The sequence below is a fragment of the Callorhinchus milii genome, unplaced genomic scaffold, assembly GCF_018977255.1.
Source record: "Callorhinchus milii isolate IMCB2004 unplaced genomic scaffold, IMCB_Cmil_1.0 Scaffold1, whole genome shotgun sequence".
Lineage (NCBI taxonomy): Eukaryota > Metazoa > Chordata > Chondrichthyes > Chimaeriformes > Callorhinchidae > Callorhinchus > Callorhinchus milii.
Genome location: NW_024704742.1, coordinates 68,354,878 through 68,373,540, shown reverse-complemented (window position 1 = coordinate 68,373,540; position 18,663 = coordinate 68,354,878). Strand labels below are relative to the sequence as shown.

At 39.8% G+C, this 18,663-nt stretch overlaps 1 protein-coding gene across 3 annotated transcripts in view; it reads left to right on the top strand.

The window, feature by feature from the left end:
* LOC103181498 (protein tyrosine phosphatase receptor type A) overlaps positions 1 to 18,122 on the top strand; it is a 108,990-nt gene extending 90,868 nt beyond the window's left edge. For all 3 annotated transcript variants that reach the window (XM_042343616.1, XM_042343605.1, XM_042343621.1), the window contains 11 exons: positions 182 to 301; positions 1,771 to 1,937; positions 4,418 to 4,553; positions 5,875 to 6,024; positions 6,813 to 6,906; positions 10,451 to 10,527; positions 12,193 to 12,327; positions 13,662 to 13,787; positions 15,426 to 15,577; positions 17,046 to 17,181; positions 17,627 to 18,122. In XM_042343616.1, coding sequence (XP_042199550.1) covers positions 182 to 301; positions 1,771 to 1,937; positions 4,418 to 4,553; positions 5,875 to 6,024; positions 6,813 to 6,906; positions 10,451 to 10,527; positions 12,193 to 12,327; positions 13,662 to 13,787; positions 15,426 to 15,577; positions 17,046 to 17,181; positions 17,627 to 17,701 — 1,368 coding nt within the window. In that variant the 3' untranslated portion in view covers positions 17,702 to 18,122. The remainder of the gene's footprint in view (positions 1 to 181; positions 302 to 1,770; positions 1,938 to 4,417; positions 4,554 to 5,874; positions 6,025 to 6,812; positions 6,907 to 10,450; positions 10,528 to 12,192; positions 12,328 to 13,661; positions 13,788 to 15,425; positions 15,578 to 17,045; positions 17,182 to 17,626) is intronic.
* The last annotated feature ends 541 nt before the right edge of the window (positions 18,123 to 18,663 follow it).

The window sequence follows — 18,663 nt, the reverse complement described above, 5'->3', positions numbered from 1 at the left end:
GGCTACCTTATGATTTAAATGCTGTTTTTAAAATTATGCTGGTTTTTAAAATGTGGATTATTTTCGAAAACTCTTCCAATACTTTTATTTCTCGGTTTTGTAATTACATCTGGTGGCATATGCAGAAAATCAGCAGGAAATCTGATTTAAAATTTTAACATTAAACATGATTTTGTTCCAGTGCAAATGTGCCCAGTACTGGCCAGACCAAGGCTGCTGGACATATGGAAACATCCGAGTGTCTGTGGAAGACATGATGGTGTTGGTAGATTATACCATCCGCAAGTTCTGTATTCAACAAGTATGTCTTTTTTTATTTTATGCTGTAGCTTATTCCAGCATCTTGTAAAAATGTGGTTATTTTAACGCAAGTGAGAGGACCTGCGTTCGATTCCCGGGTAGGGTGAAACGTTAGGCAACTCTCCTTAGTCGACACACCTTTATTTACCAAGCAGCAAGTGGGAACCTGGTTGGGTTGTTAGTCAACTGGTGGATTGCTTTTCCAGGGGTAATAATCCCTTAAAAAATAATAATAATTTGGTCACTCAATCCATGACTATTTGTGGGACACTGCTGTATTTCACCCACAAAATATACAGTCACTACACTTTACAGTATGTCCTGTGAAGCTCTTTGAGACGTCTTGAAGACATGATAAAGCGCTATATCAAATGCAAGGATTATTATTATAACTTCTGTGATCTGATTAGTGGGCTCCAGTTAGTAGTAAGAAAATTATTTACAAATTGTTATATGATGGAACATATGCATGGAATAGAACATTAAGCCAATGTTTTATGTAACAAAATGTGTCTATTTAAAAAAGTTTTTGATTTTGCAAGATTTTTTTTCAAATTTGTTCGGTAGATTACCCATTTTTCTTCCTTTGTTGAACCCACTCCTATGGTTTCTTGCACAACATGGAATGCATAGTCCTTGCTCTCAAATTGAGCCCAGTGTCACTCTTAAATTGGCTTCCCGCAAACATGGAAATTGCACTCATAATTTTTCTCTTCTCTGAGGATGTTTCTGAAGCCTGAAATTCTACTTCCCCTCACGTGTTTATCTTAAAATTTAAGAACCTGCAAATAGTGAAATCCTTAAATACATTGTTAATTTGGAAGTTCGTTTTCTTTAGTTCTTGTAAACGATCAGTTTCTAAATTAAGCCTGAATTTAAGCATCTTCTACAATTTTGTTTCTTTTCCTACTTTAGTTTTAAATGGTATTGTTATAACTGAGGTTATTTTGTTGACACAATCCACCTAAATCTAGTTCAGTAAAATTATGAGGAAGCCTTCATAACTCTCTTCCCTGTTCTCTGATGGTAGGAATTGCTTTTTTCATCTAGCCATAGAGAGCCTGTGGCATTCCTTAGAGAATAACACCCTTTCCAGAGAAGCAGCAATTTGTATCTAATTTCCACATTAATATTAAACAGTTTCTGAATTATATCTGAAGGGATTCCAGAAATAGGCTTATAGTAAAAAAAAACTCTTTTAAAGCTTTTATAAGTGTCAGATTTAAGATTTGCATCCAAATTGTTTTTCTTCATCGTGTCCCTGGGTCAAAGTCATTAAAATACTTGTGTCAGTCACATTAAGGTTTGGTTTGAGGGTTATGAAGATGATGATTAACTCTGCCAACCACATATGTGATAAGATTGATTCAAGTGCTATGAAACACCATCAAGGATGAAGGGTGCTATAAAAATGCAAGTTGTTGTTGACGCCCATTTGTTTGTTCGTTTATTTTCTTTCTCTCCCTGCAGGTGGGAGATGTAACCAATAAGAAACCTCAGCGCCTGGTTACTCAGTTCCACTTTACCAGCTGGCCTGACTTTGGCGTTCCATTCACCCCCATTGGTATGCTGAAATTTCTGAAGAAGGTGAAAACTTGTAACCCATCATTCGCTGGGGCCATAGTCGTACATTGCAGGTTGGTTTTGCCTTTAATATGCTTGGGAAATATTTTTCTTTGTTTTCCTCTTATACTTCTGTTGTAAGTTAATGGTTATAATATGTATGAATTAATAAAATTTAGGGGAGGCATTGCTTTCAGTTATTTTTTCCATTATTGAAATATTTTGTTGAATTATTTTTAAAAAATTGAAGGCTTCCAAGTCACATTTAATTTGGAAATCTGGAGTATAGGTTTCAGCTTGGCTCAGTTAGTAACATGCTATCTGCAGGTCAGAAGGTTGTGAGTTCAGTAATATCAAATAAATAAACCTTATATTTGATATAGTATGCTGTCATGTCAGATGTCTCAAAGCGCTTCACTGAGCTTATCAGCAAAGTTTAGTGACTGTCTGTATTTGTAGGAAAATATGGCAACAAATTGTCACACAGCATTGTCCAAAAACAGCCATATGTAATTCAACAATAACAAATTACATTTGCCTTTCACCTTGGAGTCCTGTAGCTCAGTGTCTTGGAGTCCTGTAGCTCAGTGTTAAGAGCACTTGCCTTGCAAGGGAGACACCAGGCAGGGCGAAACCTTGGGCAAGTTTCCTTACTCCACACGACTAATAATAATCCCTCCAAAAAACAAAACAATAATAAATTGGTCATTTTCAGTCCACGACTGTTTGTGGGACACTGCTGTGCACAATTGGCTGCCACGTTTTGCCCACAAATATATGGTCAATTCACTTTACAGCAAATTCTGTGAAGCGCTTTGAGACATCTAGAAGACGTGAAAAGCGCTATAGCAAATGCAAGGATTATTATTATTTATTATTCACGTTGGTAGGACATCACAAGGCACTGGAAATTCAAGCTTTTGAGACTGAGCTCACAGTCCAGGCTGACCCTTCAGTTCAGTGCTGTGGAACTAATAATATTTCTTGCATTTAACATAGTGTTTTTTTATTATGGTACATCGTAAAATTTAGTTACTATATTGTGTAAGCAAACACGACAACCAATTTGCACACAATATCCCACAAACAGTCATGGAGTAAATGACTAATTTTATCTGGGGAATTGTTGATCAGGACATCAAGAGAAATTCCCTTCTCTTTTGCAATAGTGTTATTCTGTATCGTTCGTAGGCATATGATGAGCATTATTTATATGTATTATGTAAAGTAACACATTCGTGCCAGGAGAGATTTGTTTGGTGTCCAGTACCTTCCTCAAATCTTCTGGAAGTTTAGTTGGTGCCAACCTATTCCAATCCTCTTACTGGGTCTGGAATTGTCTCAATCTACAGTACTATTGTGACGTCACTGTTATCGTGATCATTTGTACCTCAGTAAATGTGGTGCTGTGAGACGTACTTCTATCGCGAAAAGCATTATATCAAATGCAAGGATCATTATCAGAAGCATAGATCTTTGAAGGTGTAAAGACATTAAAAGAGCAAGTGGGATATTTAAAAATGTGTATTGTGGCATTGAATATAAAAGCAAGGAAGCGATATAGAACATTAGTTAGTGGAATTGGAGTACGAAATTCAGTTGGGGATGCCCAGTTACTGAAAAGGCATCACAGCTCCAGTGGATAGAGATAACAATAGCTTAAGCTTGACTGGTCAGTCACCTCCTTTAGTATAATGTTTATGATTTATGTGGAGTGCTATCCAGCAACCAGATCTTAGCTTTAATTGAGCAAAAATGAGAACTTATTTTTTAAATCACAAGTAAAATAGGTGTAAATAAAACTGTTACAGGGAGTCATTAGGTTGATTTAATTGCATTTTGAATTTTACAGGATAAATTAATAAACAACGAAGCATATCAGAGAGATTTTTCTTGCAGTGATGCCCAAAAGCAAGTTTTTTTCCCATCTTCTCCCGGATTTGTTTTAAATTCCTTGGTTCTGTGATGTAGATATCAGGCAACCTGGAACCATATGTTGAAGCTCTATGGGCTGAAGAAAATGTCACAAGTTGGGCTTCTGAAACCAGACCAGGCCGGGAAGTTCAGACCAAGCTGGGCAATTCAACCCATCCATCAGCGTAGGCCTTTCAGAGAAAATCCTGAACAGTATTCTTGTTTTTGTGAGCCTGGTGTCTTGACACATGCAGGAACCCATCACCGTGATTAAGAATATCCAAGCCACACTGAGAATTCCATACACGTGAAACTTCCAGAAATATTTATTGGAATGGAATGCGCGGTCTTTCTCCAGAGAGATACATCCTACTTACCTAATACCGGAAAGTATTCGGTGCTGGTTGGCAAGAGCCAAGGTTGGGCTCCGGGGTACAACGGCTAAAACCATATAGCTTGCCATTGATATTGATGTCTGGCAAGCTTTCCCACTGATTGTCCAGCTGGGAATACCCTACTTGTTAGAGCTTTAACCTGCAGAGTTAACAGTCACATAACAGTAAGATGAGAAAATGTAATTGATAAGATATTTTTTGAAGGATATAAAATCCCTAGATTGACAATGTTTTGTATCTTTCAGTGCTGGTGTGGGTCGAACAGGCACTTTCATTGTTATTGATGCCATGCTGGACATGATGCATGCAGAAAGGAAAGTGGATGTTTTTGGATTTGTTTCCCGAATCCGAGCTCAGCGATGTCAGATGGTTCAGACAGATGTGAGTGTAAAGCGATTTTGAAGTTTTTTTTTATTTAATGATTCCTCACTCATTCAAGGTTAACATAGAGATGAATATGCTGTTATCTAAATATGAGCCTGTGGGCCACGTGAAAAGTGCTCTATATAAGTGAATACTGTATGTATTGTATTGTGAGGGGTGCAAATGGATGAAAATATTGTATGGTGATGAGCATACCTATCGATTGCAACCTAATCAAACTAAAGTATTCAAAGCTCTGTAATAATGAGTACTTGCTAAGCCCAATGCAGCCCAGTTGTAACATGCTACATTACAGTGAATTAACTTATAATGCAGTTGGCCTATGCACCTCGTTTATTGTGCGTACGCACAGTCAGTTCGCTTACTTCCCGCGTGCCAGTCGCTTTTTTAGTTTTACTTTTAAAATGTACCTTTAATTGTTGAGTAAATGTTTAAAATGGGATGTGGTATAGAGATTAATAAATTAGTTTTTACTGTCCACCTTTTAGAAGTTTTAACCCCAAGATAATATTTCTAGGTTTATTTGTTTGCATTCATTAGAATCCACGAACATTGAACTCTTAAATCGGAAACTGATCTGCCTGCAGAGACCCCTATCTCTTTGATTCTAGTTCTGTAAATTTCACCTCAAACTTTGTAATCCTTAAAGGAAGCAGTGATGTATCAGTAATAAAACTACTCAGACGATACAATAGTATTTTCACTGAGAGATTAACCCTAATCTAAAACAAATATTTGCATTGTTTAAAATAAGAGCAGAATTTTTTTNCCCTTTCCTCCTCTTCAGTAATATAAAATATATAATATAAAATACTTAGCAATACATAGCATACTGGTTAGCACTCTCGCCTCGCAATTGAGAGGTATCGGCCAGGTTCAATTCACGGGCGGAGCGAAACCTTGGGCAGGTTTCTTTACTCCACGTGTCTCTATTTACCTAGCAGGAAGTAGAAATCCAGTTGTTAATCGATTGGCAGATAGCTTTCTGGAGATGATAATCCTTCCCCCCACCAAAAAGAAAATGTGATCATTCAATCTACGACTGTTTGTGGAACATTGTTGTGCGCAATTGGCTGCCGCTTTTTGCCCATAAAATGCACTGTAACTCCACTTTACAACATATCCTGTGAAGCACTTTGGGAAGTCTCTACGACGTGATAAGAAACTATATCAAATGCAAGGATTATACTGCATGTATATTATTATATCTCTGTATACTGAGGTACCTCGTCCAATTGAATGAGCCTTGACATTATTGTCGGCAAGCTTTTCAAGCACCAGGGAGCACTAATATGAACATGTTGGTGTCTCATTACAGATGCAGTACGTGTTTATATACCAAGCGTTGTTGGAGCATTATTTATATGGAGACACAGAGTTGGAAGTAACCTCGCTGGAATGTCACTTGCAGAAACTTTACAACAAAGTATCTGGGTCGGGGGGCAATGGTCTGGATGAAGAGTTCAAGGTAAGAGATACACAGACTTTACCACAGCACGATCATAAATATAGTGACGCTATAGAACAAGTAAAAAAATTAACATAGGATCTGTTATGCAAGTTGTATAAATAGTGTGTAAATACAGTATTTAATGTTTGCATTATTTTGAAAAAAGGTTTCCAAAAAATTCACGCTAACATTTCTGCAGAGTGTGAACATGTCAAAGCATGTTTATATTTACAGTTGGTGGAGATCCGCTTTTATTTTTTTTCTAGTTTTTGTTCAGTACAAAAACCTGTCTGCTCCCGCCGTTCAGTGGGCTGCAGCCTGCTTCATGTCCCCCGCCCTGTCCACCCCACAATCTGTGGTCGAGCCTTCAACCTCAATGCCCCCATCCTTTGGAATGCCGTCCCATAGTCCCTTCTCTTGCTCCCTTCAAAGCCAATCTTAAGACCCTTCTCTTCAACCATGCATTCGGTCACCATCCTATCTCCACCCTACCTGATCTCCACCCCTCCTGATCCCAAACGACAGCTCGGGTGCAAATCCTTGACTGTGCAGCGCTTTGGAAAGTGAAAGGTGCTATACAAATTTAATTTGTAATTTGTTGTTGTTGAATAGTATCTTTTTTTTTAGATTTTTTTATGGATCGGTGATGACAAATGATCACCTAGTTGTCTCTGACACATACAAAGGTTTGGTGATATTTATCCTTCTCAAAAAGGACATTTCTGATGAGCTGCACTTTGCATGTTATTTAGGTGGAATTTGTTTTAGTGCTGATACTGAATTTGTTTTTCCTCCTCCCTCCATAGAAATTGACCTCCATCAAAATTCAAAACGATAAGATGAGGACAGGCAATTTGCCAGCCAACATGAAAAAAAACAGAGTTCTTCAGATCATTCCTTGTAAGACCTATTATTCATAAATATAAACTTGTCAAAACTCAGTAACAGTGGTACAATAGAACTCCAGAACTCAGTATGGTTTTCTTTTGAAAATTATGAGGGGTTTTGATAGAGCAAATAAGGAGAAACTGTTTCCATTGGCAAATGGGTCGGTAAACAGAGGACGCAGATTTAAGATAATTGTCAAAAGAACCAGAGAGACGATGAGGGGAATGTATTTTACAGAGTTGTTATGATCTGGAATGCACTGCCTGAAATGGTGGTGGAAGCAGATCCGATAATAACTTTCAAAAGGGAATTGGATCGGTACTTGAAAACAAAAAAAGTTGCAAGGCCATGGGGAAAGAGCAGGGGAGTGAGACAAGTTGGATAACTCTTTCAAAGAGCCGGCACGCTGTGCCGAATAGTCTCCCATCTGTGCTGTAAGATTCTATGATTTACATCAGGTTCAGCCACTGTTAAGTGCTCCAAGATGCTACTCCACGTGAAGGGCATTATATAAATACAAGTTGTTGTTGTAATCTGCAGCTAATCCAATATCCTCCAATCAGTTCTGTCTCAGAAATATGGTTAATAATAATAATAATAATAATCCTTGCATTTTATATAGCGCTTTTCACGTCGGGAGGACGTCCCAAAGCGCTTCACAGAACACACTGTAAAGTGAATTGACTGTATATTTGTGGGTGAACGCGGCAGCCAATTGCGCACAGCAATGTCCCACAAACAGTCGTAGATTGAAAATGACCAATTTATTATTGTTTTTGGTTTTGGAGGGATTATTATTAGGCTCTGTGTGGAGTAAGGAAACTTGCCCAAGGTTTCGCCCTCTGCCTGGAATTGAACTCAGGTCTCTCGCTTGCAAAGCGAGCGCTCTAACCACTGAGCTACAGGACTGTATTTGGTAATACAGGGGAAAAAATGTAATTTCTAATTGTCAAACAACAACTTGCATTGTTATAGCGCCCCTCACGCTGGGCAGCGTCCCAGATCGCTTGAATGTATGAAAAAGATGGACACGGTTTCTGAATGTTTAAATTATAAATTTTGTACGATGAAACATATTTTCCCAATTGCTCTTGTCACATGACTATCTTGTGAGTGAAGAACAAGGCAGGTATTATGAGCCTTTTTGTCAAGTCTAGTCAAATGGCCAATCTGAATTCAAACAGTGAGTATTAATGGGCTATTCCATGGTGAAGGGCCTTAGCTAAGCGTGTTCCTGCCCTTATCTACACAGCACATTCCATCGGGTCTCCCTAAATAACAACCAGGAGCTGGGGACTGGCTGATTTTTCCCTCACGTGCTCATGAACCAATTGTAGCTCCCTCCTGCTCAGTAAGATCAGGAAATAGCACAATAATAATAATAATAATAATCCTTGCATTTGATACAGTGCCTTATCACTATGCTGAGAAATCCCAAAGTGCTTCACAAAATTTACTGTCAAGTGAATTGACTTTACTTCATCCAGGCAATTGTGCTGATAAACAAAATGAACCAGGAAACAGCAAAATTCAAGCCATGCATTTAGTGATGCACAGTATCCTCTAGTGGAGGGATTGAACATTGCAGGGTTAAGAACAGTTGTGAAACCTTTTCCCCCTGTTTAGTACTCAGAATTAACATGCAGTCATTCAGTCAATTTAAGTTGTGTAACAGAAACTATTCATGTCCTTCATTAGCATTGTAGTTATTCTGTGCAAATATTTGCTGCTTACAAAACATTCCAATCCAACTTTGCAAAATTAACTGCGTTACTTTGCAAGTGTTCGACTCAGGAATGTACTTCAAGGGGTATTTTGCATATTAATATCAAAGTACTTGAATGTATCAAAGCTAATGTGAAGGGCAACAGTATCTATTAGTGGGACCATCAGTGCTTCAGCTACCGATTCGCTCTCCATGACTACCTGATTGAATTTATTCAAAGTAAATCTTCCTCTCTTTTTGCTGTCTCATTTGTCTCCAGTTTTTCTTCTAAGTTTGACTTTCACTTTCTCCCGAAGTCTTTTGTCTCTGTGAAGATCCCCTTTGTTCTTTTGTCCTTTCCCTCTCCTCCTCTTTCAACACATTCCCTTCTGTCATTTATCAAAATGGAAGGATTATTATTATCTAAGAAGAAACTATCCGGGAGTCTGGTTCCTGCATGTCAGGGCATCAACATGCTTGATCATAAAGTGCTGGAATGTATTTCCTGTGATTAACTACACAATTTAAATTTCTCAATATGTTATTGGGCCATGTTCCAACTTGTGTGAATTAAGAGATTTGTTAAGAATTTATGAATCAAAACATGATAAATAATAATAATCCTTGCGTTTGATTCTGTACAGAGCCTTATCAGAAAGTCAACCTCTCAAAGAGTTTGCAGAAATTACAGTGTAATGACTATTTTTGGTTGAACATGGCAGCTAATTTGCATACAGCAATGTCTCAGCGGTGAAGTTAATGTCCGATTTTATCTGGGTGCTTGTTGGCTCAGATATCGAGAGAAACTCCCTTTTTTGAATAGTGCCGTGGGGTCTTTAACATCTGCCTGAACAGGCAGATGGGACCTCGGTTTAACGTCTCATTCGAAGGACAACAACTCTGATTCCACTTTACTTTACTACAAATATACAGTCACTACAAACCTGCTCTTGATGTGAAAGGCACTATATCAAATGGAAGGATTATTATTTTAACTTTTGTGGTTTAACATTCACGGCCTTGCTCCCTCCTTCCTCTCTGACCTACTATCCCCCTACCTACCTGCCCGTACCCTCCGTTCCTCTGGCTCCGGTCTGCTCCACATCCCTCGTTCTAACCGCCCTACCATCGGTGGCCGGGCCTTCAGCCTCTCAGCCCCGAGGCTCTGGAACTCTATCCCCCAGTGCATTCGCCGCCTCCTCCCTTTCCTCCTTCAAGGCCGGTCTCAAGACCTTTCTCTTTGACTGTGCCTTCAGCTCCCCTCTCGACTCCCTACCCCCTCCTCGCTCCCTCCCTTCCCTCACCCTGACCATTTTCCCCCAAGGCTCGGGTCCCGACCCAACCGTACAGCCCCTTGGGACGTCCTCCCGATGTGAAAGGCGCTCTATAAATGAAATCTTGTTGTTGTATGGCGTCTTCCCAGAGTTGTACACCTCCAAGTGATGGTAACAATATCTGACAGTATTTTGCCTACAAAATTCACAGCATTTTTACACACTTTACAATATCTTATGTGAAGAGTTTTAAGATGTCACAATGATGTGATAAGGCACTAAACCAAATGCAAGGATTGTTATTATCTGAATTCACTATGAAGTGGTACTATATTTTTTATATAAAATAAGAGTGCTGAGTTTGAATCAGCCTGCCTAGTTTAATGGACATGAAGCATGCACGTGAATCATCATAGCATGTTGCTTCAAGTAAAAAGTGCTAAAGTACTAGAGTTCCCAAATGGTAATGATATGCAGAAATTTGAGAATAAAGATTATGTTTAAGCAAATATTTATTTTGTTTGATTGACTGAAGGATGCTGTGGTAACGTATGTGGTTTCCTGTAATTAATTTCAGATGAGTTTAATAGAGTGATCATCCCTGTGAAAAGAGGTGAAGAGAACACAGATTATGTGAATGCATCCTTTATTGATGTGAGTTTTTATAACTTCTTGTCTCAGTGTGTAATTGAGTATTCATTCTGCATTCTTCTGTATTGCTAAAGCTCTCATTTCTGTCAGCATATGTTGATGAAACCCAGGTGCTTTTTATTCTAAATATGTAATTGGACTTCAGTACTGCCGTTGATTATTGCTAATCTAGATCAGTTTAGGGAGGGCACACCAAGGGAGTCAGATAAAAAGATTAATAAAAGTATACGAGGAATTACACCTTTTAAACTCGGATAATTAATAGGGTGGGTGAGGAAATGATGGAAACAACATTGTTTAATGATATTGCTTACAATTCTTGGCAAGCAAGAGGCAACCACGACACAAGATAGACCCAACTAACCTTAATTATAAATGTTTGAAGTAATATTCTATCAAATAGAATGAATAAATAATCCAATGAAAAGTTTGAGTTCATAGCTGGGCTGTAGATCTCATTTTGAATGCTTCGCCTGTTTCCGTGTGTCATGATTAAGAAGAGGTTTGATTCAGAGCCTTCTGTTAGAAGCTTAAGCGGCTTCTGCAGTGGAATGTATACTGAAAATGATCTCTTTCACTTATGTTCATATTCCCAATCAAATTTATTGCCCACAGGATATTAGTAGTAGCAGTAAAGGCACGTTTTAGTTTGTAGTAATTACACTTTGTCCTACCTGACAACTGGAAATAAGCTATTGATTATTTTGTCTGCACTTAGACAACCATTATTCCCAACAGTCTTCTGTTTGGTCTCCAGTCCATCCATGTGGAAATACTCCACTGATGATGACATGACTGACAACACAGTGCTAGTTTAGCTAATTAGTAGCATTGAAAAGAAAACCTACAAATGTTTGGAGATGTTTTTTTTTTCAACAAACGAAAGCTAATTGTGGAAAATGTACACATGGTTTATCATCAGACCCCAACAAGTACTTGAAGCAAGTTAGTAAATTTGAATGGTTTTACAGGCAAGTAATGATAGTGATGTTGCTGTTTTCTGCAGCACTTGGGGGCTAGTATCTCCAGCTACTTTGCCTAGATTCTGTCAATGGAATGCTGAATTTAATCTGCAAGAGGTATTAAGGGTAAATCTCTCAAAATCTAATACACTGGTCAAACAGGCCTGATCAGCTGAATTGCTTTCTCCTCCAGACTGTTTGTCTTTGTGCCTAAGACAAAAGTACTTTCAGTGATGGATATTGACCTTGACCTGGAAATCTTTCAAAGTTCTTAAATGCTGTATATGACACAAGGACAGTGTGTGCACTAATGGTCAGCATTGATGCTTACAGCCACTTCTGTACAAAGCCATGGCATTTTATATAAATAGCTCAATATACTCAGCATTGTACTGTAATATAATTCGGAGGTTCAGATTACGTGTCTAAACCACTTAAACTCCTGGTGTTTATGATCTCCTTTCGATGATCCATTAGATCAATGTCTCTTAATTATTCCCAGGAGTCCATATTTCCTGCATAATGTTAAATCAAGTATTAGCTGTCACATCAGCTATATTTACAGTGTAATAATTCTGAATGAAATTCAGGGAATAGGCCACCAAAATGATTGAACATTATTCTGGTCAACAGAATTCTGCTTTCAAATGTAGTTTTAATTTGGAGATGGAAACTGGTTTGCAATGGTGTATAATTTATGTTCCAGGGATATCGACAGAAGGACTCTTACATAGCCAGCCAAGGGCCTCTTCAGCACACAATAGAAGATTTCTGGAGAATGATATGGGAATGGAAATCATGCTCTATTGTCATGTTAACAGAGTTGGAAGAAAGAGGGCAGGTATGTCATGGATGTGATACTTCTACCATTGACATCTGACTATCCTATCACTCCATAGGTTAACTATCAAGTTATGACTTTTAAAATGTATTTATAATTTTTGTAGCATCATTATTAACAAGGTAGATGTCTTCTAAATGTGTCTTTGTATGAATAAGTAGGAATTTTCTTTCAGTACTAGGATGCCTGCGCTATTTTAATCAGTACTTTTTTTTCTGTTGTCCCCTCCTCTACCACTTTTCTCCTGCCTCCTTTAAATTTTGTATTCCATACTCTATAATTTTCTCATTTTTCAAATGTTTTTGTTTCTAAGTACAACAACAACAACAACAAGATTCCATTTATAAAGCGCCTTTCACGTCAGGAGGACGTCCCAAGGCGCTGCACAGTTGGGTCATGACCCGAGCAGGGGGGAAATGGTCAGGGTGAGGGGAGGGAAGGGAGGGAGCGAGGAGGGGGGAAATGGTCAGGGTGAGGGGAGGGAAGGGAGGGAGCGAGGAGGGGGAAGAGAGTCGAGAGGGGAGCTGAAGGCTCGGTCAAAGAGAAAGGTTTTGAGACCGGCCTTGAAGGAGGAGAGGGAGGAAGCGGCGAAGGCACTGGGGGATGGAGTTCCAGAGCCTGGGGGCTGAGAGGCTGAAGGCCCGACCACCGATGGTAGGGCGGTTGGGGCGGGGGATGTGGAGCAGACCGGAGCCAGAGGAACGGAGGGTACGGGCAGGTAGGTAGGGGGATAGTAGGTCGGAGAGGTAGGAGGGAGCAAGGCCGTGAATGGCCTTGTAGGTGAGGATGAGGATCCATTGAGTACTCAATGGCTTTCATTTCTCTATGCTTCTACTAGTGGCAACATTTTCTTGGTGATCCAGCCCACCTCACTTAAAAATGGGTTTCTAATTTGTTTATAACTAAAGGCTGTTTTCAGATAGTTGGGAGTCAGATCGTTGTGGTGACCAGGCCAACTTCTGATGCTTCATTCAAACCAAATGTCAGTCTTGACTAACATTTCTCCAAATAAAATTGGTCACCTACTCCATGTCTATTTGTCAGACACTGCTATGCGCAAATTGGCTACTATGTTTGCCCTCAAAATACACACAGTCGCACCACTTTACAGTATATTTTGTGAAGTACTTTGAGGCATTCTCGACAGTGTGATAAAGCATTAAATCAAATACAAGTAGTATTATCAACATACAAAGCCTGACAAGAAAACTCCACAGTAGCTCAAAAGAGAGCTTTACCATGTACCCCTCCCAGGAGGGGAGGGTTAAAAGAAAATCATATTACTTATTTAAATTCTTTCTTTATATTAATAATTTGTCTTTGTATCTCCACAGGAGAAGTGTGCCCAGTACTGGCCTTCTGAAGGATCTGTTTCCCACGGTGATATTTCTATTGAAATCAAAAAGGAAGAGGAGAGTGAAAGTTATACTGTCCGTGATCTGTTTGTAACAAACACAAGGGTGAGCTTTGACCTTGTCAATAGATTGGGGTACCAAACACAAAGTACAATTCTTAACATGTAGGACAACAGACATTGTATCGCTAACAGAATAAAATGTGTTATTTTGGCAGTCATAAATACTATAATTACGGAGTCCTGTAGCGTAGTGGTTAAGAACGCTCGTCTCACAAGCCAGAGAACTCAGGTTTGACTCCCAGATGGGGCAAAAGCTTAGGCAAGTTTTCTTACTCCACACGCCTCTGTTTGCCTAGCTGTAAGTAGGAACACGTTTATTAGTCGGTTGGTGGATTCCGGGGATTAGAATCCCTTCTCCCACCCCCCCAAAAATGTGGTCATTCAATCTACGATTGTTTGTGGGACACTGCTATGCACAATTGGCTGCTGTGTTTCGTCCACAAAATGCACAGTCAATCCACTTTACAATATATTCTGAGCAGCACTTTGAGACATCTCAACGACGTGATAAGGCGCTATATCAGATGCAAGGATTATAAGAACATAAGAATTAGGAGCAGGAGTAGGCCATTCGGCCCCTCGAACCTGCCCCGCCATTCGATAAGACCATGGCTGATCTTCAGACCTAACTCTAATTACCTGCCCTATCCCCATATCCCCTAATCCCTCTGTTTTTAAAAAAAATCTATCAGCCTCAGCCTTGAAGATGTTCAAGGACTGAGCATCTACAGCCTTCTGGGGTAGTAAATTCCATATATTCACTACCCTCTGAGTGAAGAAATGTTTCCTCAACTCTGTTCTAAAAGGCTGACCCTTAATTTTAAGACTGTGACCCCTGGTTATAGATTCTCCTACCAGGGGAAACAGACCCTCAGTGTCTACTTTATCCAGCCCTTTAAGAATCTTATATGTATCAATAAGATCTCCCCTAATTCTTCTGTAGTCTAGAGAATATAGCCCTAGTTTATTCAGCCTATCCTCATAGGTCAGTCCCCTCATCCCAGGAACTAACCGAGTGAATCTATGCTACATCCCCTCTAGGGCAGGTATGTCCTTTTTTAAATAAGGAGACCGAAACTGCACACAATACTCTAGGTGCGGTCTCACCAAGGCCCTGTACAGTTGCAGCAAGACTTCCCTAGTCTTGTACTCTAAACCTTTTGCGATGAACGCTAACATGCCGTTCGCCTTCTTAGTTGCTTGCTGCAACTGCAAACTAACTTTTTGAGACTGGTGCACAAGGACATCCAAATCCCTCTGAACACTACCACAATCTAATCTCTCCCCCTCTAGAAAATAATCTGTTTTTCTATTTTTTCTAACTAGGTGAATAAATTCACACTTCCACACATTAAATTCCATCTGCCATCTACTTGCCTACTCCCCTAGCCTATCTATATCCCATTGCAATCTTTTTGCATCATCCTCAGAGCTTACTCTCCCACCTAGTTTTGTGTCATCCGCGAATTTAGGGATGTTACATTCAATGTCCTCGTCTAGATCATAAAAATAATTTGCAAAAATGCAGTAAGATAAAGTGCCCAATAGGTGCCGATTTATAACTTGCATCCTAACTGTCCGACTCCTGAAAATGAAAGCTGGGAATAGTTACTCAACTGGTGGTGGCTTTTGCACAGAAATGTGACTCCTTAATAAGTGCAATCTGCTTGTTGTTTTTAAGGAGAACAAGACTCGACAAATCAGGCAGTTCCACTTTCATGGCTGGCCTGAAGTGGGCATTCCTGCTGATGGGAAAGGCATGATTAACCTGATCGCAGCTGTGCAGAAACAACAGCAACAGTCGGGGAACCACCCCATAACAGTGCACTGCAGGTAAACCACAAACCACTGAGTGGTATGCTGCAGGCAGTATCATCAAATATAGACACACTCATCTGTACAGAATTTGTTTGGTCAGTCGGCATCTGACACATGCAGAAACCCATCACCGTGCTTAAGAGTATCCAAATCAGTCTGAGTGTTCCATATACATATTCCACGTATACATGGAATTTTCCCTATGTCTGGAAAGGAGTACACATTCTGTCCCAAGCGGGAGGGATGCATCCTGTTTGCCTGATTTCCAGGAAGTATTAAGCGCAGGTTGGCAAGAGCCAAGGTTTGCGGATCCCAGATTATGTGTTGGGGTAACTCCTGGAGTTTAAACAAGCTAAGTAAAGCATCAGAAATAAATAGACCATTCAGAATCCCACATATCCTCTCCCGCACGAGGCTCCGCTAACCCATCACCTCCATCCTTAATGGGTTCCTCTAACTCCCTATCCCCCAGCAGATCCTATAATCCTCGTTCTCAGTTTCAAATGTCTCCCATGTCCTTGCAGCACCTTATCCCAGGGTTCTCCTGCGACCCTTTCACCCTGGCCTCTGGGAAGCTACCCTACATGAGGGGTGCTATATAAATGCAAGTTGTTGTTGGCTACCTCCTATATTCTACTGACTCTAACCCAGTTCATGTTCCCTGCCCACTCTGTCCCATTATCAGCAGTCAAACCTTCAGGCTCTTCCTCCCTCGTGGCTCCCAAATCCCATCCATGCCTCCCTTTCTCTCTTTGCTTTCAAATCCCTCCTGAAGACCTACTTCTTTGATTGTGTTTTCAGCCACTTTTCCCCCACCACCACCAGCTCTGGCTTCCGTCCATCTTTGTAAAGAGCTTTGACATGTTCTCTTAAAGTAAAAGGTGCTAAATACGCTAGGAACACGTTATTGTTATTCTCCACCATACTGAAGAGTCCAGGTTTAGCTCTAGAATAAATGCCCGAAGTGCATGATAAATGAAAGCTTTAGAAACATTAGCCTTTCTGAAGCCTGAACTCTCACCGTGCTTTTCATCATCTTTCCCCTCAGGTGCCCAGCCCGTGTGAAGCATTTGAGACTTGCTCCTAATTTTAAAGGCGCTATATAAATGTAATTTATATTGTAATACTAGTTGAATTTGGAAAAGGTTCAGGTTTATCACTGATAATAGTGCTGAACAATAAATCGCCCTCTCCTTTTGTTTTGAAGAAAATCAAACTCTGCAACGAAATAATGATAACCGTTAACATTTGTGTGTGTGGGGGGGGGGGGGGGGGGGGGTCATTGCTCTATTGACTGATTTGTGTTAGTTGAAGAAAAGTACATATTAGCTTCCTAGTTCTTGCCTCTCCTGACGTGAAAGGGACTATCCAAATGTAATTTGTTGTTGGTGTTCGGCCACTTGCCACTTTTGGCCGTGGTTTGTAAACTGAGCAATACTTTCAATGTTTGCTTTAAAGCATTAATTTGCATGTGTGTTCTCAGTGCTGGAGCTGGGAGGACAGGAACGTTCTGTGCTCTGAGCACTGTGCTGGAAAGAGTAAAAGCTGAGGGCATCCTGGACGTATTTCAAACAGTAAAAAGTCTCCGACTACAGAGGCCACATATGGTGCAGACACTGGTAAGTATTGTAAACTAAATTACATACACGAAGGTGGTAAGCGCTCCAATGGATCTTCAGCCCTGCTTTACACCAGGTTAGTTTGTCTTCTTGTCACCTGTTGTGTCAAAGCTTATGATAGCACCAATTTTTTTTTATTGCATTAGGGCTTTGGCTTGGAGTGTTAACAGGAGATGAGTCGGCTGACTCCCTGCCACCAATGACTGCTGTCATCAGCAGTGCCCTGAAATACTGTGGACCCGTCTGGCTCAGGAAGCGGACTTCCGAGACCACCACAGAGGCCTGACTCGATTCCGACATTCCATTGCCAGGCATGTCACCTTGGAGCCAGTTCACCCCGCATAACCCCACCCAAGGAGGATAGTTTTAGTATTCTTAATGTAGCGATTCAAAAGCAAATGCCTTGCAACTAAAACTGAACTAAAGATATTTATTTCTTCTGCAGGAACAGTATGAATTCTGCTACAAGGTGGTGCAAGAATACATTGATGCGTTTTCGGATTACGCTAACTTCAAGTGAAAACAAGAGCTGCCTTCGCAATATTTTGTAATATTCTATTTGTTAATATACCTAAACCTGTGTACATATCTTATTGGTTTTAGAGGTTGGTACCATCGGCTTCTTATTGTTTAGAAATTTTATATGTAGCAAGATTGTTAGCATATTAGTCTGATTTCAGCCGTTTTATTGAATGTGTTGCCTGATGTTTCAATTGTTGTTAATTCAGTTTGTTAGCTGCTTGGAGAGGTATTTGTGACATTCAGGGGGTAGAGCATGGAAGAACTGTATGATCGTATAATAGCTGGCATTAATCAGTTGATGCCCTTGAATCCAGTTCCTCATTGCCAATGTTTGTTTATTTCACCTTTGATTGAGAGAGATAAAAAAATACCCTTGTCATTAATTGAACAGTGCCATTAAACATGATACATTTTATGTGCACCATTGTTTGTTTCTCAGGCATTTCAGGAGTTTATGTTTATATGTTTTATCAATTCCTTGCCATTTATCAACAGTAAGCAAAATTATTTTTATGTTGTGATGTTCTATGGAAAGGCAAGTGACTTCTGAAGCACCCCATTGTGCTGTTGGATAGTAGCTGTCTACTAGTGCACAAAATTGCAGATCTGTAAGTGAATAATCACAAAAAATGCTGCTTTAAATATTGATCTCTGTTTTATAAGCCTACAACTAAAAACAAAATCTGATCACCTACCTAGGTCGTGTTCACATACCCCAGTGTCTACTGTCCAAGTTAATTTAAATGTTTATAGGTCCTGTAAATTTTTAACATGTGTCTCTACCTTTCATTTTGCATCTTAAAAAAATACACCATGGAACTTGTTATAAAGTTCTATATGAATTTAGAAAATACTGATGTGTGGATGTTGAGTATTGATAATTTGGAAATACGATCTGAATAGAATAGTGTAAAAGGCTAATCTCTTCAATTTTAGCCACAGTGTACTACACATATGAGG